At 37.9% G+C, this 23981-nt stretch overlaps 2 protein-coding genes across 6 annotated transcripts in view; both read left to right on the plus strand.

Moving 5' to 3' along the window:
- The first annotated feature begins 100 nt into the window (after positions 1 to 100).
- Positions 101 to 16485, plus strand: LOC144628155 (potassium voltage-gated channel protein Shal-like). Of its 4 annotated transcripts, none has more exons than XM_078486217.1 (4): positions 101 to 154; positions 10484 to 10549; positions 14037 to 15218; positions 16094 to 16485. In XM_078486217.1, the coding sequence occupies exons 3-4, from the start codon at positions 14086 to 14088 to the stop codon at positions 16314 to 16316; spliced, it is 1356 nt and encodes a 451-aa protein (XP_078342343.1). In that variant the 5' UTR covers positions 101 to 154; positions 10484 to 10549; positions 14037 to 14085; the 3' UTR covers positions 16317 to 16485. The 4 variants fall into 4 exon arrangements, with proteins under 4 accessions (XP_078342343.1, XP_078342340.1, XP_078342342.1 ...); XM_078486214.1 differs by lacking the exon at positions 101 to 154 and adding an exon at positions 965 to 1178; XM_078486216.1 differs by lacking the exon at positions 101 to 154 and adding an exon at positions 3140 to 3447.
- Positions 16486 to 20107: 3622 nt separating this feature from the next.
- LOC144628167 (potassium voltage-gated channel protein Shal-like) overlaps positions 20108 to 23981 on the plus strand; it is a 42800-nt gene continuing 38926 nt past the window's right edge. Inside the window, exons 1-2 of one of the 2 annotated variants that reach the window (XM_078486231.1) lie at positions 20117 to 20148; positions 22764 to 22883. The gene's annotated coding sequence lies outside the window, so the exon portion shown is untranslated. Of the gene's footprint in view, positions 20149 to 22763; positions 22884 to 23981 lie in introns of both variants that reach the window. The other variant, XM_078486234.1, reaches the window with a different exon arrangement.

Below are 23981 nucleotides of genomic sequence, written 5' to 3' on the forward strand. Positions count from 1 at the left end.
CGTTCTCTTGGCAACCGCACCATATCAGCTGAATACAAACCTATTTTGCTGTCAAGGTCGACATCAGTTCAACTTATGTCAACTTATGCTCGGGAATAACACTACCAGTTTAATTCAGGAGCTCGTCTGAGACTTCTAATTCGCATAAATTAAGGTAAGAAGAAATTGGAATTTGATCAAGCTAATGCCGATTGCAAGGGAACGACGTTCATATATTTTCTGTTTTTTTCAAGTTCCGTTTCTTACTTTTATTTATCAGACCTTCAACTTTGAACTAGCAAATTATTATTCTTCCATAATATTCAAAGCAATAAGTTCTCTACATGATAAATAGGAAAAAAATACATTTTCAAATTAAATGTACATTTGCATACAAGTACTAAAGAACAAAATTTGAAAAGAGTGCCCACCATTTTACTACGAGAACTAAGCTCGGACGATAAGTTTTGAAGGTGTTTAGACGCTGTTGAATTGGTTAAAATCATTCTTTGTCATTTACTTGTATCGGTAGGATTGTACTGTAAAATCTTGTAAACGGATAGCTGAATTTAGCTTGGGTCAATATGAAGAGAATACAAAAAAATACACGAATTTTAAGTAACTTAAAGAACTGCAATTTATCTCTGTTCTTCAGCGACCCTAATTCCACTCGGGTAAGTAAAAATAATAAAAGAACAGAAATGTATTTTTTTCAGTAAGAACCTTAGTCCATCGAATTTTAACATTTTTTCTCTGCGCTATACGTGACAAATATTTGGAAATCTATGTATCAAACCTGTCAAAACATTAACCGACTACAATTTTCCCCGCAGTTTAAGTGTGAATTAGTAGATTTTCGAATTGTGGCCCCGGCGAGATCTAATTCGGCTAAACGAGCGAAACAAAAACTAAGAAGCTTTCACGGGCCTCTACAGAAAGTATTTGATAGCGAGAGTATTGACAACACGAATTATTACAAGTGTCTTCATTAACATGTTTATATTCCAGCTCTTCCAATTTATTATTTATTCATAGCTTTTGGTTCGCTATACAAGGACAAATCCATAAAGAATCGAGCTCTTTGTTCAAACAGCTGAAATCCATAACTTATGCGCATCAAACTTATGAAAATCGTTTCAACCATACCGCCTTATGTAGCAACATAGCTCAACCTGGCCCAGTTTCGTCGTCTCGCGGAGGTAGGCCGCTTTAAATTTTTTTAATTGACTGTGTAAAATATCATTTACTGTCCTAACCGCGGTAAAATACGCGTTCCATAAACTATTTTTTTGAAACAGTCTTATAACAATCGATTCTTGATCTATAGAAATTCGTTCCATCGAGTTTTTAAAACCTCTTTAGAAAAATGGGCGAAATAACACTAACTTTTAAGAGTAAGTGGATAATTTTGGAGAAAATTTTAGTTATTTTCCATCTTATTTATCCCAATGTAGTCAACAATTAGTTCGTAGTGGCTACATTCGCATAATTATTATTTTACTTGTCAAATATAAGATAGCGTTGTTTTGTAATATTCTGGCTTACTTTTCTCCAAACCGTAATTTCATACGCGAAGTCAGCAACACGTTTTTCTTTGGCAGTTCCGAAATATTTGCCGCCATGTTCAGGAATCGTTTGCGTAAACATTCACGCAACCCCTCGCTGGGCGATTGTTTTAGCGTAAGTTGAGCTTATAAAAAGTTTAATTTATCAGGTCTGTTTGTAAAATTGTGTACCAAGCTTTTCTCAAGAGTTCAAAGTACTTTTGCAGCGATACACTGAAATCGTTCGCCAATTGGACACTCTTTTTGCAATACGGTGGCAAAGAAATGATAATGATGCTTTTAAAGTTGGGAACAATGGATAGAAGATGTACGTCAGTACAGACGGTTTGTCTGAATGATCCGAAAAAACCACACCATTACGGATTGTTATGTGGTAACCACAACCCGCCTCATCCCCATTAACTTTAATTTTCGCGGATTAAGAACATTTACAATAACATTAGCACACGTTTTTATTTCTACTGAAAAATGAAAGTCGTTTCTAACTTTTTAAACTGTTTATGAGGACTTCGTGTTTCTGTGTGAGACGGTCCGTCTGCAATGTAAATTGGGTCACGTAAGAATTTAATTAAGGATGATGTTGCTTATGCAACAGCGCAACATTGTTCCGCGAAAAGTCAACATAGCTTAATACGACGCTCACGGGGCGATGTTTTAGCATAATATTTATTGTGGCAGCATTTCACAAACATTTTTAAACATTGTAGCTTAGTACGCTCCCCATCCTCGCGCAGAAAACAGGGAGACCCGGTTACGAGAAAAACTCTCGGTTGAGTTTTCCCAACAATTTTTCACTGGAAACGAGTCTTCCTCAGTCTTCCTCAACAGATAGTGAACGCCAGAAGTCTAGGCGCTAAGTAGTTTGCGTCCTAAAGAACCTAGAATAAAACTATTTAGCCCGGGCAAGACGAGGATGAGAGCTACTGAGAGTTGACTCTCATGAGAGTTTTCGTCAGCTCTCATTGACTATCATCAACTCGGGCCAAACGAGAAAAATCTCAAGGAAAATTTGATGACGTTCAAAGTCAATGAGAGCGCATGAGAGATCGACGAGAGAGTGCATGAGAGTCTCAGGCCAAACGAGAGCGATAGTTAGTCCTCTCATCCGCTTTGTTATCCTCCTTTCGTGACTTGTTTCATCGCAGCAAACTAACAAACCCCCGAATGAGGCTGACAATCGCACATGCGCACAAGCCTTTCAAAAAGTATCGAACTCGGATTTTACAAAGACGAAAGTGTGTTTGCATGTTTTTCTTCTCTAAATAAATAAAAAGAATAATTTCCATAAATAATCTAAATATTGCAAGCAAAAATTATTATCGCGCGATCCATCGAATTAAAGGGCGCACGTAAAACGCAGTGCACCATTTTCGATACAGTTTGAGGTTTTTTTGTTTAACCGTTTAAGGATTAAAATTTTGTAACTTTTATTTTTTGTAAAACTGTGAATAAGATTCGAGTACGTCTTAGTAAAAGTCGCTGAATTTGCCGCAGGTGTTAAGCGCGTATGTCACGTACCGAAAGTTATCAGCCCGGCCGGTCGACACTCATGTCAGTCAGACCTGTATGATGTGTGATAAGAACGAAGGTCTAAAGTGGCGTTTCGTGAAGGGATTACTTTCGTTCCGCGACAAACAATTTATTACTGCACTCTAAACAAATTCTGAAATATTTAAAACACATTTTCAAATTCAAACAATTCCGTCCCGGAAAATTAGTAAGTGTCAATCATTTTCCTCTTGTCATTGTCTGTCATTATCACTTCTCTGGGCGATAAAATTGATATCTGCCCGTTCAAACGTTGAAAAGCGGTAAAACTGCTTCGATATTAGGAAGATTCGGGTAGTTCTTGCGAAGTTCTGTAGAATCATCATCGACGCTGAAAGAATCATAAGAGACTGAGGTAATATGCATTTCTACGAAAGTCATTTATAGTATTCATCTTTCTTTAATTCGACAATTGTATCGGTGGATTGAAGCATGAAAAATACTAACAAAACATAGAGATGTAAGGTTGAATCGAAGTCTAAAGACACCACTCGATTAAGGTGTTTCTTTAGCGGGATGGTTTTTGAATTTTTTTTTACGGCGATGATAAGTTAAAAGGCAAAGAATTAAGATTCAAATTGATATAGCTTTAGAATGATCTCCCGTAGCGTTCTTCTAAGATTCATGCAGATCTAAAAATTCACAAGAAAGAGCGTCTTTATCTGGAGTGTGAAATTAGCCAATTTGTGTTCAACATCAAAAGGGATTTTATTGTTATCCTAGCGAGTTTAACCTATTTTGAAGCGATATGTTTTGCATTAAACCTACAAATCAGCTGCAGCCGAGAAATTAAATGATTTACTTTTAAGTTTGAGCTCCGTGCTGAGTAAAAAAGAATCTTTAGATGAGATTTATACAGCGTTTATCAAATCCCTTACAAGGATTGTATTGAAACCACCTATAGAAGCAACAAAAATCGACGAACAAAATAAGCCAGGGACAGCTTTTCTTTGTTACTCTTTGTTGCCAAAATAAACAATTTTTCAGCGCGGACTGAAAATTACTTTTGCCTCGGGGCAATTTTAAACGAAGTCACCGATTAAGATGGCTCCCCACAATGAACGCCGTCAAAAATCCCAAGTTAGTAACACGAAAGCTTCATATTTTGACTTCCTTATGAGATAAACTTTGAGAAATCTCATAAATTAAGCTGGAACCATTGGTACTTCGAAATTGGGGCGTGTGAGTGTTTTTGTGTCTTACTTAAAAGAGCTCACTTAGAATTTTAACGCACGGATGAGGTCTAACTTATTCAGTCCCTCAAGAATATAATTATTCACTGAGACTGTAAAAGAGACTGTTTTGTGCCACAACAGGTGAATATGCTATAGTTAAATACTGTTATATTTGTATTTTGCAAACGCAGTTAAAATTTTTACGTTGCGTACATATTACTTTAATTTAAGTTCGGTAGAGAAAAAGCTATTGATTTCTTTATATAGCAATGCGCTGGGAGAAAATATGAAGCCCACGGATTTTCACACCATACTGAATTTCGAAGCGAGTTTTGACGCAGATCATATATTATCTTATTTATACAGCCCAGCTCACACTCTTCATTCATCAATATAGTGTAACATCATGAATTTTACTGAGTCAAAATTTACTGTCGGCGTTAACGATTGCAACTTTAACACTTAATTCAAGATGGTGTTTTAATTTTCTTTTAATTTCCCTGTTGTTTTGAACTTCCGGTAAGCTTTTTTCCCGGTAAGCGGAAGGCCAAATAATTAAAGAGACGACAAATTTAGCTTTTGTCGACATTTGAGCGCCGTATGGTTTATGAGCCTTTCTAAAATGTAAATTTATTAACAGGTGAAAGGGTCTGTAGTCGATGTTTTCGTTCTGACCCGACTTTTCTGCGTTACGGTCGGTTGATGCCTCATGTATTTTGGCATGAAGTGTACATACATACATACATACATACATACATGGTTTATTTGATAAAGCAGGTTACAAAAATAATTGGCAAGACGTTGAGTCCTGATGTGGACCTGCACTATCTAAAATAATAAATTACAATAAGATCCTATATAATACATGATCCAAAATTTATTTACAATATCTGAATAAATAATGATAGGTAAAATAGATGAATTAATAACAATATACAGTAAAAAGATAAATAAATGAATAAATTAAAAATATATGAAGTCCAGAGATTTGTTAGAAACGCTGCAGGACGCTTTAGTGAAACTGATAGATTTTAAGAGACTCTTATTTGCCTTAAGTTTTTTCTTGAAAGAATCAAGGTTAGAGCAAGACTTGATGTCATCGGGAAGGAGATTCCAAGATAGTGCAGCACGATGTTTAAAAGAAGATCTTCCCACTTCTGTTCTTGGTCTATCAACCTCAACATTTAAGGATTTTCTAAAGTTATAAGTAGACTCGGGTTTCACTAGTAAGTCCTTTAGAGGATCGATGCTATTTCCATGGTAAATATTGTGCGTAATAACTAGAAGTCTCTTAATGTAAAATGAAACAATTGGGTTCCAATATGGAGCGTTCCTGATGTAATCACTATGGATGTAATGCGGTAGACTATTTATAATTCTTGTTGCTCTCAAATGAATTCGGTCTATATCATCTAACAAAGCTGGAGAACAAGATCCCCAGACTGCAATACCATATAGGACACTGGGGATGATTGTTTTATAATAAATAGTTTCCAAGACTGGTTTTGGTAGGAACTTTATCCGTTTTAAGACTGCGACCTTGTTGCTGAAGGACTTACAAACGTTCCCGATGTGTTCATACCATGATAGCTTGTTGTCGATTGTTAACCCAAGACATTTGGATGATTGTTTGTACTCAATAGTGCTACTGCCGTAAGTCAAACGTCGCAGGGGACCAATAAAGCTCTGTCTTGAAATTATCAGGGCTTCCGTCTTCGATTCGTGGGCTATTAATCTGTTAGACTGACACCAGGTGTATACCTGGTCTAAAATGGATTGCAGTGTCAGGATGATATTGTCGATGTCCTTGCCAATTGTGTAAATTGTGGTATCATCAGCAAACATGAATACATTACCACTTGTTATCGATTCAGGAAGGTCGTTTACGAAGATTGAAAATAATTTGGGCCCTAATATTGAGCCTTGGGGGACTCCAAACGTAATGGTTTTGGGCTCGGACTGATATTCTGATAATTGGACAAACTGCTTACGTGCAGACATATAATCATCAAGCCAGGAAAGCAGGTCACCTGATACACCAATGGCTTTTAGCTTTTCTTGTAGGATAGTATGGTTCACAGTGTCAAAAGCTTTCCGAAAATCGATAAAAAGGACACCCACTTTCTGGCCCTTGTCCAGTGCATTTCTCCAAGTCTCTGTTAAATGAAGTAAAAGGCTCTCAGTTGAATAATTTTTTCGAAATCCCCATTGGTTGTTGCATAATAAACCTTGTGTATCCATATGGTTGTTTAAGGTGTCGCTCACAATATCTTCCAAGATTTTTCCTGGGATACTGAGAAGGGAGATAGGTCTGTAATTGTTTGCGTCTGTTGGTGATCCTTTCTTAAATATGGGATTGACACGTGATAATTTCCAGCTGGAGGGGAAAGATGCATCTCTCACACTCTTCGTAAAAATCGGTAATAGACTGTGGATGACAGAGTCGCCAATTATAGAGAGGTCCCTTGGAGAAACATGGTCAGGACCGGTAGCCTTCTTGGGGTTAGCAGCCTTTATCAGTTTGTTTTTTACCAGTTCCCAGTTCAAGTAAGTATAGTCTCTGGTAGGTGTAATTCTAGTGATAAAGGTGTTTAGGGATGAGAGGTCCAAAGGATCGAGTTGCTTAGTGAGGTCTTCACTGACATTCACAAAGAAGTCATTGAAATACTCAGCCTTCTTTAGGTCATGGGTTAATATCACCCCGTCGTGGTTGCGATCGCAGATTGGACCGATGCTTTTGGCTTTGTGTTTTCTTAAAACTTGGTTAGTCAATTTCCAAAATTCATTAGGGTTGGTAGCTTCTTGAAATAAATTATGCCAGTAAGCAGCTTCAGCACTCTTTAATAGCTTTTTCACCTCTAGTCTCTTCTGCTTGTAGAGACTCCATAATTCAGGATTACCTGTTGACTTTGCCTTTATTAAGAGTTTGTATCTCATGTTCATTTCTTTTCTAATGGAGGTGTCAATCCATGGAAGAGATTTAACTCTTATCCGAACATCTCGTGGGGGTAGGTGGTGAAGTAGGATTTCATCGTATAAGTATTGCCAAGCATCCACGCTGTCATCAATATCATCGAATAATCCAGTTATATGCCATGGGGCCTGATCGAAGTCGCTCCTAAATTGCTTAGTGTCTAACGATTTATAGTTCTTGGTTGAGATAACTTTGGGTTTTGGATTACTCCTTGCAACTTTAAAGACAGCGAATATTAGGTGGTGATCGGAGATGCCCAAGTCGATGGAACCAGAGGTTTGGATTTTAGAAGGTTGACTTGTTATCACGAGGTCGATAAGCGACTTTGAGGTGGCAGTAATACGGGTTGGACTGTTGATGATGTTTTTTAAACCATAACTACATAGGATCCTTCGTAAGCGTTTTCCGTATTCGGACTCGGCGTTGCTGGGTTTGTGCAGCATATCACAGTTGAGGTCACCAACTAGGATTATATTTTTCCTCTTTAGCCAGATATTAGCAATCAAGTCCCTAAAAGGTTCAAAAAAGGAGGAGTCATTAGGTGGTCTGTAGACACAGCCAACAAGGAAGGATTGAGATCTCATGGTGACGTTTAGCCATGTTGCTTCCATGTTTGATCTTTCCCAAGAAGGAGCAGGGTGTACAGTAAGATCTTCTTTGAAATATATCAAAACACCACCTCCACAGGAATCACGGTCCCTCCTCACAAAGTTATATCCAGAAATTTTGATCCAGTCATCTGAAATACTCGAGTTTAGGTGAGTCTCAGTGATACCAAGAAGGTCAAACTTGACTACATACAAGAGGTGTTGGACCTCGCACAGCTTGTTCACAAGGCCATTGATGTTAAGATGACCAATCTTGAGATTTTTGTCGCCAACAGATTGTTTAAGGACGAGAAATGGATCCTCCCGGGATTCTGTAACCTCGGTGTTGTTATTCGTGGTAGCAGTTACAGCGGTGAGAATGGTCTCATTTCGGAAGGAATTCGCAATAATCTCAGTGGTCTGGAGGCAGCGAGGACAGGACCAATCAAAGGTCGTTAGGCGTTGTAAGTTTTTATAATCACTTGGTTTGACGTTTCCGCATCTAATATGGCACCACTTTTCACATTGGTCACAATTCAAGGCTCTGTGGTTACGAGCGACTGTTCCCGAACAAACAGAGCACTTTGGAGGATTACAGCACGGGCCAGGATTGAGGGCAACATCGCCGCTTGTAAGGAGACGACTACGCTGGAAGCTGCTGTCGGAGTTTGCATAGTAGCACGTCCTTGAGGCAAAATACCTTCTACCACGTGGAGCAGAAACAAGATGGCGGACGTATTTTGACGTGGAGCGAAGTTGATACCCCAGCGCAAGATTCGCACCAAGAGGGACAGAGTTTGCGAAAAGAAGAGCTGGAGGGGCTCAGCAAGAGCACGATAATTTTGACAACGGAGACGAAACACAGACGAGAAAACAGTCGGTATTTTACTGTGAGTTCGTTGGAGGTCGAAACGCGGCTTCTAAAAAGGGCTCTTGGATGAGCGGGCGGGGAAATCACGACGGGGATTGGGGAGAGCTCAAAACCCAAATCCTCAAGCGACTCGCTGAGCCCTCATCGGTTTTGAAACTGCAAGTCAACGAGCGATTTCGCTCGTTTGACGTGCATACTCTCGCATACTCTTAGCTTCTTGGGCCTCTCACTGATCACGATCCATTAGAGATGAAGAATTAGTCAAAACTATCTTTCAACTATCGATCATCAGCTATCGTCGATTTTCGTTGTCTTTTTGACCCAGCTTTTGCTGTCAAAATATTCTGCATTTTGTGTAAGTTCTTGAAAATCAACTGAATGGCCGTTGTTGGGTTATGATGTCATTAAAGAAAGTTGTGCATGGCTTGAAACTACATATTGTTCAAGGCAGATCAAACATTTTGGCTTGCCTTATTGTTATTGTGTTGTGTCAATTTAACACTATAGGAAAAGGGTCTAAATTGTTCTTGATTTCTTGGAAATTTGTGCAGAAAGCTTGCTTTTTGATGCGTTATTAAGTCGCTCTCAAGAACGTCACCGTAACTAAATAAATCCTAACGGCTTATTTTTTATCGCGAGTACGACTTTTCGTTTCAATTTGTAGATACATAAAAGCGTTTTTTAATTTGTTCCAAAATCATTCAGCTTAAAGCAACGCAACATTGTAAAAGCCTTGTTACTGTATTGGCATATGCATTTAGTGTTTTGTAACTATCGATAGCTATAAAAGAGTCTTCTATGATAACAATTATAATGATTTTATAAGTGAGGCGAACTAAAACTTACAATCTTGTAATTTTCCTCACAATTAATATTATCTTGAAAACCTGCACGATTCTAGAAGCAACTGGCTGAAGTTTTGCTTAAGCGCTCCGTTCATTTAATCTGTTAAAAATACTATAAATAAATTCTTTATTACATTCGTTCTGTCATTAAAATGACAGTCGATTTGGCATGTAATGTTCGCCTCGGTCCATTAAAACCCTATAATTAGAAACAGTAATGAAAACTGGCAAGTACCTACCATTATAATGAACTGTAGCATGCGTAAACAGCCGGCCGCTAAAAGAGCGATTTTTGAGCGGCTGGCTTCGTTGGCGAATTATCTCTGTGCGCATGCGTTGATCCGAAACTAAAATAAATGCAACAAGGTTTAAGTTTTACAAAGCGAAAAAGTATTTTTATTACACTGAGTAAGTTTCTTTCGATGAAGTTATTGTACTGTAAAACGTTTAACCGCAAAATGATTAATTAAAAGCTGTATACACCAGCGAGCCAATGGGACGTAATGTTTTTCGTCGCCACCAAACACTCCTAAGCTCTCAATTTGTCAACCAAAAAAATTTACATTTGATTTGTTTTAATAGAATGATCGATACCTGACCGCTACGCCAATTGTCGTATCTTAACAGCAAATTCATTCTGTCGGCTTCCCTGTTTAATAACAGGACAAAAACAATAAACCATGTTCTCTCAGTAAGATTACAAGCCATTGTTTGGGTACAATGGGGGACCGCTTAAAAGAAAACCGTACGCTTGAATATTTGTTTATGTATTATTTATTTGTGTTATTTCAAGGCGTACAGCGGAGGGAAATGTTCATCGTTTGCACTGTTTGCAGGTCTTTGTTACTGTCGTTGTTTTGTAAACGTCGTCTTAACTATGTATTTTGCGGGTCTAAAGTGGTGTATTTCTAAAGCATGACTTATTTCTTGATTTTACAGATGACAGATCTTTACAGCGGACTGTTGATGTAATATTTCTGGCGGTTTCTTGATGAAAATTGTTAGGTGAGTGGTACATTTCAGAAACCAAACAGAGTATTATGCGTAATCGCTTATAATCAAGATTGTCAACAACAGGGTTAACATGTACTTAAAATAATGTCTTCGGGATATCTATAATTACACTGTACTTTAAAGCTTATCTTCGCTTCCTCTTAGAATTAAGTGTTTAGAAAGACATGTTCTTGATATTTGCTTTTGTGCTGAAAGTTCTAAACATTTGCCTGAGGCAAAAGAAAGTGAAACCGAATATGCTTTCAACGCGTAGCACTAAACAAGCTGCAGAAACAAGCGTAACACTCGTTTCGGCTCGGGCGCTAAAATGCTATCGATTCCGTGAGTTGCTTGCGTAGAAAATAAACATTGTTTGAGGAACCATGCTGTTTATTAACGGCTAAGACGGTGTTATGGAGATCTAATTAGAGTTCTTGTAACCGAGAATGTAGAAACTGAGCTCGACACTAATATTTGGAAACCAGTTCAGAACAAGCGAACGAATTCGTTTTACAAATATAGCTTTTACCGACTTGCAATAAGCGACAGATTCCCATTATATTTGAGATTAATTCCCAAGTGCTGTACACGTTGTGAACAGGGATAATAATGCAAAACTAACCACACAAGAACGCCCCCCTAGAGAAGTCGGCCACTGTTAAAGTGTTTTAAGCCTAACATTAAAATACAGATTATAATAAATCACAACTGCTGGAGGCCATATTGCGTGTAAAAAAAGCGCGCTCGCGTTCGTTGATGAAATCTTTTCACCGACTGTTGCTAGGAACGCGAAGCAAAATTGGTTTAGAAGGCCTGGGAAATGGTCTATCAGCTGACTGTGCAAGAAATGGCGTTAAATTGTGAGTTTGAATGTTGTTTGATTTTAGGATTGTGAAAAATGCGTTTGTCGACATAAAAGAATAGAATCTGAAGTGCTGTGTAGAAGATGCAAACGAAATTTTGCTATTATATTACCGTTTTTTTTTTGTTTTTGCTTGTGAAAGCAATTCAATCGTCTTTTTGTGGATAGTGAAATAACGGCCGAGAATTGAATTGAAATCTGAAATTCCGGGTTTCTTTATTGCTCTCTGCGTTTCTTAAAGACATTACCTTACATTAAGTAAGCACTTCTACCTTCTATCGATAAAAAGTATTATTCTTACAATCGAAAAATCTTACAACGAGGATTTTTCAATCGATTCTGCATCCACTAATCGTGAACGGTCGAGCATCGAGCATCGAAAGTAAATCCCATTTGCTTGCTTTTGCATTGCCATGCTTAGTGATTAGTTTAAAAAACTCGCGCCCCTTTCTCGTTCCCTTTCTTGAGTAATTTTCCAGCCTAAGTTTATTCAAATATTTTCTGCGTGCCACTTATTTTACTTTACTGGACACTACCTATGATTTTGACATGCCCTGCACCTGGTTCCTCTTCCGTAACTGCCCTTGCCACCGCTCTTAATTTTTGTGACTAATATTATCTGTATGCTGTTTTCTAACTATAGCTATAAGTAATTAATTAGATTTTTTAACTATAATCTTTAACTATAAGTAATTAATTGGATTTATTGTATTTGATTTTTTTTTAAATTTAAGATTTTTATCACCATTTTTACTAGTTTTTAGGGTTGCACCTCACATGGGTAACATTATTTTCCCGTTCGCGCAATTCCTTTTTGGTCCTTTTCTTATTATTGTAAATTTTTGAGACCAATAAAGTTGATAGATTGAATAGGATCACTGAATTGTCTCCGATCACTAAACAGTGACCATTTAACAATATCATCCACAACCACAATCATATTTATGAATTATAGGCAAGCATTACATGCAGAGTGGCAGTGCGTGCAAATGGCTACCAGCAGCGAATACCATATCGTTGTGGCGCCCAAACAAAATCGTTAATATCGTAGGTACGCAATGTGTGCAAGGACAACTGCTTCACAGCTCTCTGCACACATTGCATTCCTATGATGATCGTTGCAGTAACAGTCAAAGGTCCGCAATGTGTGTTAAGGTCTGCAGCTAAATTACCCATTTGTGACCATATATATACGCGGGTGGGCGAAGAAGGGTACTATGAAAATAAGGTGTCTTGCCTGAGAACACAGCAACGCGAAACTAGTTACTGACAGTATGTTCGTTGTGTCAGAATATTTAGACAACAAATCTAAGTTGGAAAAAGTTATATTTCGGTATATGAACTATACCGTCATCAGAATAAAAAAAAATATGCATACAAGGAAGGCCTCAAATAGTGTATTAATAACAAGGCTTATAAGCAAGGGTTTTGATAGTAGGCAAGTAAAAATAAACGATAATAACGAACGACGTTTCGGAGTCGTCATGACTCCATTATCAAGTTAACAAAAATGAAAAGAATAAACTGTCAGAAAAAGTTCGCTTAAGATTAACATTATAAAATATGCAATGTCACGCAAATAGTTTGGCTCGGATTGAGTCTGATTGGACATTTAGAGATGGTGACAATTCTCTGATTACTAGCATTTCATGCACTAAACAATCAAACTTATTCTTGCACTTCTTGATGACATGAAACTGTTTGTCAAGGTCTTTTGGGACAATACAGTGTTTGTCTCTATAATGCTTGCCAATAGATGATGTTTTGTTCTTGTGCTCGTCCACGCGCTGATGTAAATGCCTCAGTGTATATCCTACATAACTTGCATCACACAAGTCGCATTGAAATCTGTATACAACACACTGCTGGTTTACAATAGGTGGTTTTTTCTCTTGTACTTTAAGCTTTTGTTCGATTTTGTTGCTAACAAAAACTGGTTGAATGACTGTGCGCGTTTTCTGGCTTAGGTCGTTGAGTTGTTTCCGTACAAAATCTGCAGAATCCTGATCTTTGAAGGGTAGTACTATTCGAACTGTTGGACTCTCGCCAGTGGCTGGCGAGGCGAAACAAAAAGTATACTCATGAGAAAATGCAAAGTTCTCTGCTGAATTTCAACCCATTGTTGAGAGAAGGTGTTAGGCGTTTGATGTAATATGCCTCTTTCTATAGGAAAAGAATTCAATTAAGACCTACAACCCCTGTCGCAAGTGTTGGGAAGTTTTGCACTTTTGTTCTCCCCCTCCCCTCCCCTATTCAATGTTGAGCTAATAGCAACCTTACACATACGAGATTGTAAGGCGAGGAGCCAACATTGATGGGAGAACAGGGGGGATCCTACAGCAGTATAGGAATGGGGATTGCTAAATTGAATTCGAAATTGTCTGTAATCGGGCACGTTTTTACAACCTCCCCAATTATTTTTGTCTGGGGTTGTACCTTGTATGCAAATTTTTCAATCTCATGATGGTATAGTCCAACCGAAATAGAACTTTTTCCAACTTAACTTTGTATTTTTTTGGACTAACAATTCTGACACAATGAACATACTCGCAGTGTCTTTCATTCTCTATGTATTGAAACTATCAGCAGGTACTGCGTTTACTAATATAAAAAGCACAATTACTCTTTTTATTCTAGGGCAATGAAGAAGACAGCTGCGTCGTAGGTCAGACGTTACCAAGACACAATGATTAGTAACATTGGTGCCATTCAAACGAAGCCAACACGCTGTAGGGAACGTAGGGCATCGACAGTACCTCGCCCAACAACTGGGTATCCTTGTCTCGATCGTCTGAAACGACGCCGTCCGGACGCTAAAGTTATCATTAACGTTGGAGGACGTAGATTCGTAACGTGGAAAAACACGCTGAAACGTTTCCCTCAAACGCTTTTGGGCTCCGAGGAATTAGCAGCGCGTTTTTATGACCAGGATAAAAAGGAGTATTTTATAGATCGCGACCCTCACTTATTTCGTTACATATTGAACTATTACAGATGCGGCAAACTCCATCGCTCATTCGAAGATTGTAACGCTTCGTTCGAAGAGGAGCTAATGTTCTATGGAATTATGCCACAAGAGGTTCACGACTGTTGCTTCGATGACGACAACGAAGACAATGATGCCGATGATAGTAAAAGCTCGGCATCCGAACCAATTTCTGTCAAACAAGAAGAACACCTAAGAACTCGAACCTGCATTGGACGCGCGCGAAATTGGATGTGGGTCTTACTCGAGGGTGAAGCTGAATCTGGTTTTAGAGCGTTTTTTGGCATGGTTATTATTTACATTGTAGGGCTTTTTATCATCCTTAGTATTTTTACCACCATTTACGAAACAGTTCCATGCGGAAGTGAGGAAAAAGTTTGCAACGAAAGAGTCAGAATTCTGGATCTTATAGACGTTATTTGTGTGGGTGTATTCTCAGTGGAGTTTTGCCTAAGACTACTAGTCTGTCCGAATGTTTTGGAATTCGCCAAGAACGCCATGAACATTATCGATTTTCTATCGATCATACCTTTTTACTTGACCCTGTTACTAGAATCTGTGGTTGGTTTGAACTTAGAGGCTTTCGTGGTTCTACGAGTTTTGAGAATATTTAGAGTTTTCAAGCTTTCAAGACATTCCAAGCGCCTACAAAGATTTGGAGCGGCTATGGTTAGCTGTGTGGGAGATCTGGCGTCGTTGATGTTTGTATTGATAATAGCGATCGTGGTGTTTTCAAGTATGATATACTTTATTGAGCGCAAAGCAGTGGAAGGAAAGTTTACCAGTATTCCTGATACTATGTGGTACACCATCGTCACTATGATTACATTAGGGTAAGTAATGACTAGATTATGGTAACATTACGGTGAATTACGACTAAATTATGATTACAAAACGGGGAATTTCGATAATTAATAGTGATGATAATTAAGGTAAATTATGATAGCATTAAGGTAAATTATAATTACGTTAGGATAATTTATGATCACATCATGGTGAGTTATGATTACATTAGAGTATAAGGCTATGACTTTAAAGCAGTACATTATGATGGCATCGAGTGAGTTGTGATTAGACTAAGATAAATTATTATTACAGTTAGGGTAAATTATGATTGCGTAATGCTGAGAAATGATTACAAAAGGATGTGTTATGACTACACTGGGGCGAGTTTTACTACATCGAGAGGACTAGTGATCACATTAAGGTGAATTAAGGTTACAATATCCAGTTATTATCAACTATATATAAGGACAAGCTATGATTACAAAGAATAAAATTTTATTCGACGAGAAATCAAAAATGAAATCTTTAATAATTCTGACATATGGTAATTTACTCGTGTTAAAGTAAATCAGTTCAATTTATTAGGTTGCTATAGAGCTGTTTTCACTTAAGTGTTGAAAGTAATTCGCGTTTGCATTGGTCTTGCTTTACTTCGCTTAGTGATTGTTTACAAAAACCCGGGCCACTTTCTCGACCGATCAGAAGTAAAACCAAAACCAATTGTGACTTGCTCGCGCACATTTTCCCGTGCTTCACGTCGGCTACATGCATTTGCTACAAGTTTTGATTGGTTCTCTGAATTGTCTGTGTCCATTGTGATTGGCCAGAGTGATTACTTTAGTTTTGGTTTTTCGACACTCAATCAAAAATCGTTTTATTCTTCTAGATTTGGCTAATTCTAACTTGGTGTTGTTTGTTTCAGGTACGGGGACATGGTCCCTTCCACGTTTCTGGGTCAGCTAGTCGGGGCTATATGCTGCGTCGCGGGTGTGATTCTCATTGCACTTCCTATCCCTATTATTCAAGAGAAAGACATATTCAAGAAACAAATGCTTAGTGTTTACAATGTCGATGATTTGCAGAAGAAAATTAAGCAGATGAAGAAGGGAGTGGACGGACCTGAACAGCGGAGAACCTCAACGTGACTTCCAAACCCTAACTCCTTATGTCAACATACAAATTCGTCTTGTAGGTTTCCATGCATTTCGTATAGTACTAGTTAGGCTAATTTGTTAAAATATCATTCATTTCTGTGCTTTCATCGCCTACGCCCTAAGCTTGAAAGAAAAATGGCATTCAAATCACTTTTCCAAAAAAAAAAACCGATTTATTTTTTTTAGCTAGGGAATCATAGCTGCTCTTCGTATGGCCCTTTTTTGTTTGTTGGTTGGTTTGTTGTTTATTTGTTGTTATTATGTCTCCAATGCATCTTGATTGTTTCTTACTCGGTGGTAGAAGAGTTTCGTATTTTGCTTTTCAAATCTGGAAATCAAATTAAATCAAATTGATACCTTTACAATTTTAAGTTCCTTATTGCAGTACTATTTTGATTTTGATCTGACACCAGTCCTTGATGATGTTCACTGCCTGACAGAGAACTGACTCCATCCTCGATGGCTGTTTCCCATTTGTCATCAGATATGTACCTAACTTCTTTGCTTGCGTGCACCATGTTGTGTGCACTTGGTTAGAGCGGTTTTCACTTGAGTGTCGAAAGTAAATTGCGTTTGCTTTGGTTTTGCATTACTACGCTTACTAATTGGCTTAAAAATCTCGCGCCACTTTCTCAGCCAATCAGAACCAAAACCAAAACCAATCGCGACTCGCTCGCGCACGTTTTCCCGCGCTTGGTGCCAGCTACATGTATTTGCTTCGAGTTTTGATTGGCTCACTGGATTGTCTGTGTCCTTTGTGATTGGCCAGGGTGATTACTTTGGTTTTGGTTTTACGACACTCAATTGAAAACTGCTCTATCATGTAGAAGTCCTGAAATATACTGTCTAACAAATTAACTATTGTCTGATTCACATTGTGCAAAGGAAAATGCGAACTGAAGCGTCTGAAATAAACAGTTTTTCATTTTCTTGTACAGTATTTGCGTTTGCATTCGCGTTTCTGAAATACCAGTTTTGTAAACGAAAATATCAGGCGAAAAATCACTAATTCAGTCCCGTCGGCCATCTTGAAAAATCACAGCAAATGCGCATGCGTGCATTGTGTTGCTTCAGTTTGGCTGTAAAGGCTATCGTTACATGTGTTTGCATTCTTTGTATTTGCGTTAAACTAAGTAAACCAGGCCAATGGAGTTTTGTTTATGTTGCTTGTCCAATCAAGTAACTTATTTGTCTTTGTAAGTTTGCGTGCTCTGGTTTTGACACTTCTTCTCTTCTGCTACAGTTTGGTTCATATTTAACCAAAACACAACAGAAGAGTTCATAACTAATTTATACACCTGGTGCTCAATATTTAATCAGCTGGTGTCTTAAGAGCTAGTCCATTAACTGTTTAAATATAAAACAACAGCTACAAAAAACGGCGGTTTAATTTATCTTAACTCCAAACTAATTCCTTGGTCGACTCAAATCTTGCAGTCCACTCCAGTATGACAAGTTGTGACTGTTCTTCCCATGCCCCCACAGTTACAACAATTACCTGTACAGTTGCTTTGAGTTGGTTTCAGTTGGTTTGCTACTGGGTTTTATAAAGTTTTTGTAATAAAATAATGTAATTTTATGCCACTGCTTTGTTGTGGTTTTTGTTGCTAAACGCAATACATTATATGCATTTTCATTCATAAACCAAATAAAATCTGAGGTTTTGAATCAGGTCATACAAGTTTAGCACCCTTCTGGATACTAACAGAATGCTAGTCCAGTCCCTGAACTCTCTCTTCCACGCGCCCTTTGGCTCAACCCAGGCGCGCGAAGAGAGAGTCCAGGATAACTTGCATGCGCATGCGCCAGTTTTCCCCCCAAAATTGGGGGAAAACCATATTTGGCAGCACTTTTGAAAACGCGCGCGCACAGATGACGAGTTCAACTACGTACGCGACCGTGTGCTAAAGCTGGATCACCGGAATAACTTTAAAAAGCCTAGCTTTCCAGTCAGTGTCTACTAAAAGCTAACGGCCAAAACACAAATCGCATCCGTCAACTTTTCCTAGTTTTGTAGCTGTTTACTGAATTGGTTTTGGATGCAATACCCGATTCCCTCTTTAGCGCGCGCCTGCAGGGAATCACGGTAGTTGTATTCATCAAACCCCGCGCGAGACTCAGCAACGCGCATCGTTGCTGAGTCTCGCGCAGGGTTTGATGAATACAACTACCGTGATTCCCTGCAAGCGCGCGCTATAGAGGGAATCGGGTATTGAGCACAGTTTTTTTTCTTGCATTTATTCGCGCTCTTGGTCGCGTAGTTGAATTCGTCATTTGAGCGAGCATTTTTAACCTAACGCGCGCGTCCCAAGCAAGTGACGCCACACTCCTCGCTTCTGATTGGTTCGTTCTTGGTCGCGTAGTTGAATTCGTCATTTGAGCGAGCATTTTTAACCTAACGCGCGCGTCCCAAGCAAGTGACGCCACACTCCTCGCTTCTGATTGGTTCGTTCTGAGCATGCGCATGCAAGTTATCCTGGACTCTCTCTTTGCGCGGTCACCGCGGTCAAACGACAGAAATATGTAAAAAATAAGAAAAGTACTGCAAAGATAAGGTTTTAATTTTCGCAGTTCAAAGTTCGATACATAACCGGTATCCTAAGGGTTTACTAAGTTTTTTGGAGCTTTACTAAAAAAGTTCTACGTGTTTGAAAATAGCGAAATGCGGACTTGTCGGCGCCATTTGTCAAAGCACCTTTGGTTCGGATGCGAAACATTTAAAAAGTAAAAACACTGGTTTACCTGAGGGAATGGGATTATGCTTTCACTCGGCAACTATTTTTATCTATCCTTGCTCGTAATCACTTCAATTTGAACAAAAAACGGCGAAATGGAAAGAAAACCTGCCTGAGACGTTTGACCGCGGTGAATTGCGCGCCTGGGTTCAACCCCTATAAAGGGCGCGCGGAAGGGAGAGTTCAGGGACTGGACTAACAGAATGCTTGCTAGGGAAACGGTGTCATTTTGTATCCCTATAAATTAGACTGAAATGTTTTTCGAAACTTCTCTGTGAAGTTTGGTTTAATTTTTACTGAATCAATCACCCATCGGATTTCCTTTCTTAGAAACTGGTTTCGGTCATGGCTTCCACGTGCTTCTGTCAACAGTAGCAACTATTCAGATCCCTCCAAGAGTCTCCTCGAGATCTACTGTTTTACGAGAGAATGATAATTTGAATGCTAGACTAAGACAGCTAAACAGCTGAGAGCCAATCAGAATACTTTATACTGCCGTTCCAATATTTTATAGTATTGGACCAGTTAAAGTTCTTATAGATTATCAGTCTTCGGTTCTTTCTTCTCCACGGACCTCGCTGCGTTTGATTCCTGGACTAGCCGAGAGTCGATACTATCCTACGGCCCTTACATTTGGTTAACAAGATATATAGACAGAGCTGAAGTAGACAGTAGGGGTTGTGAGCAAAAGAAACTATGAGTTTGCCTCAGAAAAAATCTTTTTCTCAAAGTGCTGATGAATAAATTACAGAAAAGGACATTTTCGACTTGTTACAATTCTAACTTGGTTGCTAGACTTGGATTAAAACCCAAAACAAAACACATTGAGGATGAGAGATTACTCCCGAGTAAATGATAAATTAGCCTTTAATGTTACGAACGTGTTGTTTTGATAACATGCAAACGAGGCAGCTGGGTAAAGTAATAAATGACCTGTCAAATTAATGCCACGCTTGCACGTTTTATGATTAAACAGGTAATTTAGCAAAGCTTCTAAGGAGCTGCGTTCAGTGCGTTAACACACGTTCTTGAAGTTAAGACGCAAAGAAAAGAATCCTATTACTCACGTTGTTCGCCGGGATTTTAAGGTCAGTTTTTGAATACGTTTAAAGCTTAAATACTTACTGTTCCACGGTTACTTGAATTTATCCGTGTAGATTGACAGATTAATGTAAAATGCGTAGTTGACTACACGAGGAAAACCCACAATTATGCAAATCTTCCCACGTCAATTTCAATTTTCTTTTAAAGCATCACTTCGGATACATTTTAACTATTAACATTTCGGTGATACTTTTCTTTCAGTTCAAAATCTGTAAATTGGTTTATTACCCACTCATATATCAAGTTGACCATATTGTAGAAAGGGGACGTCGACTAATTAATATTCTATTCGTCAAGCATTTTTAAAATAAGCAATGAACGTATTCGCACGAAATTAAAAGCCATCATTAGAACTACTTAGTACTTTGCACGTACAGAGCTTCAACGTAGATTGCTAAAAAAGTTTCAAAAAAAATACAGAAATAACTAACTATATTGATATAAAATAAAAACCAGCTAAGCAGAAATAAATTTGCCTCTTTGACATTTGAGCCACATAAAAAAATGGGTAAAAAACACTAGATTTATAAACAGTATTCATTTTTAACGCAAAAATACATTTAACAGATTACACGAATTTTTTTAATCGCTTTTTCCGCTTTTATGCTCTGTTTTCAGATGCGATTCTATCGTTAACATGTAATTTGCGTAAATTAAAAGTTAAACAATGACTGAATTCTGTAAGGAGTTTGTCACTTCAATCATATTTGATGTCAAATGAGTCAAAAACACATTTAAGCCAATGAAAAATGGCTTTTAATTAGCAAAGATTAGCCCTGCGCTTAAATGGAAATTTGTAACAAATTAAGATTTTTCAGTAATTCAAACTTTAAGACAAGCAGAGCGCAATTCTGTAACCCCATGGAGGTTTTCTTAGAGAAAACAAGGATATTATTGTGAACGTTAAAAAACCTTTTATCACAGGTAAGAGAATCGAAACGAAATGCTGCATTGTAATTATTAATCCATATTTTAGTTCGGCATTTTATTCCATTTTTCGAAATGTTTTATATTGATTGGTCTTCGGTTAGGTTCTAGCTAATTGCATTGCGTTTTTCCTTCTTCAAATTCTAAAATGCCAACTCAGAGTTTTGTTTCGTCTGCGGTTAAACATTATCAACTGATAAACAATCTCTTAGCCGTATATTTTTAAAGCTGGTACATGTCAGTTGCATTTCGTTAATTCGTTTTTCTCTTGCGTTTTCGATGTAACGGAAACGTGTTTCATTGCAAATTAGCCATTTAGCCCCGATTTAGCTTTGTAAATTACCGGATATTGTAAAAGGTATTATGTACGTTAAATCCGATTTAAATTTGCATCACTTGCCGGGGCTCTCAGTTTTCAAGCTAACCTGGTGAACAGGCAGTTTTTCATGACATTCGAAGCGTGACACATGAAGTGCGCGATTCACGAGTGTAAAAAGTAGCGTGACATGCGTTACGCGTTCTTCTCGCGCGCGCTCAACTTAGGGCTCAACAAATGTTCTTTAGATTAGAGAGGCTAAGCATGACGTTTACGGCAAACGGCAAACGGCAAAAATGAAACTTTTGCCGTCTCTCTTTTCAATTGTGTGTACAGCAGATTGAAACCATTTGTATTTTCAATGAATAGTGGGGTACGTTATTCCATTTTTGTGTGCTTTATTTACGGAATAGAAGAAAATAACTCAAAATCAGAAGTTGTCTTTGCCGTTTGCTGTCTGCCGTTAACGTCATACTTAACCTCTCTATTATCAGAGGAATAATGGGGGGAATAAGAGTAATGGATATTTTTGCTGTGGAATAATGGAATAATGGCTCGTGTTTTCGGGAATAATGGTTGGGCCATGAGAAACTTTTTCTAAAACATTGTAATCAAATTGGACTACTTTTTCTCGTTTCTTTGAGCGAATGTTTATTCCAAAATAATCTTTTGATCGATATCAACTGAGCTCGTCCAGTATTTTAATTTTGTGTTTTCGTAGCGAACTAGAGAAATTCTTTTGATTTCGGATTTATATTTTCTCTGCGTATTTTAATACGGGCGGTAAAATGTAACCGGGACTAAAAATATTAATTCGGGATTTATGAATCGGGAAATATTATCCTGAAAAACATATAGAGAAATAGTATTCTAAATCTGAATCCTTATTTAGGCAGTTGCCAGCAATGAACCAAAATTCCATTAAATTCATTATTTTTTCCCTCGCCTTCTAAAATTTGGCGCCATCGGTATTGCAAACATTCGGTCAGCGGTTTCTGACCGAGCCAAAAGCTACTCTATGTAAATTTTACACGAAACAACAAAGCTACTAAACCATTTTTAGAGTCACAGAAATGCAAAAAAAAGTTAACAAGGAATGAGGATTTGGCCTTGAAACATTTAACGCTAAATAGCTCTTATGGTAAGTGATTGGCATATAAACTCAACATACCCATATTCCAAAGATGGCGGCCGAAACCTTTCGTCCACGTGGCTGCATGTTTGTGATATTTTCATGGATCTGTCAATGGTAGGAATTGTAGCTTATACATTCTGAGAGGGCGAGAGACTGACAGCTATCTGTTGCGAGATTAGATGGAATGCAACTGCAAAAGAATTCTTTTGGGGTTGTTTCAGGATCTGCGGAACCTTTGACAGTTTCGAACCAGCGACAAATTGCAAGGCAACTCGATGTAAGATTCGGTACGATTCCTGGTTGGATATGAGCTGGATCAAATAATGATTACTTTGTTAATGGTATGTAAACATCAGTTTTTATATTCTTTTATTGTGAGCCTTTTTTGCGTGGTCTGTAAGGCCACAAAGATAGATTCTGTACGGCTTTTAACAGTTTCCTACAACACCAAATTCATCACAAATCCAGTATTGGGCAACATGTAATCAAGCTTACTTAATTATACTGGTGTAAAAAGAATTCTGATGTTTTCTAACATAACGATCTTTAAGTATAATTCTCGTATACTGGGTAAGATTAGATAACAGAGTAACTTTGTGGTAGTGAATTTTGTGATAACAGAATTTATATAATTTGGAAAATGCTGCTTGAAATGTAAATTTTGCTAAGGTATTAATTATAACTTACGTTCACTGTCAAAATGTACTATAACTATTAAATAGTGCCCGCCAATTTTATAGCATTTAAAAGCTTCAAAAAGAGTAACTGTTCATTTATAATATAAAAATTCTGCCGAAATTTGAAATTCCCAATTTGAAATTGTCTTAGAACAGCTTTGTGTGATTTTCAACCGTTTCAAAAATGCAACCCACTCGACAAAAGACATACAGTGCTCCAGGGGGGGGGGGGGGGGGCATGAAGAAAACTTGTAAATCTACATGGCTTGCAAAAAAAGAAAGACTGGTAGGGTCAGGCAAACTTTTGACTGATTTTCTGTGATTGAAGAATATTATTATAGAATGAGCTAGACAAAACTCACTTCTCATAAGGTTTAAATATTTTCCAAAGCTGTGCTTTTTACCACGTATTACCCGTGTTAAGGCCAAGTTTAGGTAAAAGCTGAGTGGAAGTAAAACAGATTCCCCAACAAGTAACTTAATATTAAATTTTGCGATAACAGAGAGAAGTTTGATTGTTTGATTTCAATTTTGCTTAATTAACAGTAAGTGCACTTTAAAAAAACCTTATAACATGACATTTCACTAAAGTTATATAAATTTGTGCTATTGACTATTCACAAATAAAATTCTGCCAATTGTGCCCACTGAACTGTCTCCTGACATGTCATGAGAATAACTTGCCATAATTCTGCAATCAAGATTAGTGAACTTTTCAGGTGAAAGCCCGAATCTAGAAAATTGCATTCAGTAAATTTGTCT

Source organism: Oculina patagonica, chromosome 10 (genome assembly GCF_052425735.1).
Source record: "Oculina patagonica isolate OP01 chromosome 10, crgOcupat, whole genome shotgun sequence".
Classification (NCBI taxonomy): Eukaryota; Metazoa; Cnidaria; class Anthozoa; order Scleractinia; family Oculinidae; genus Oculina; species Oculina patagonica.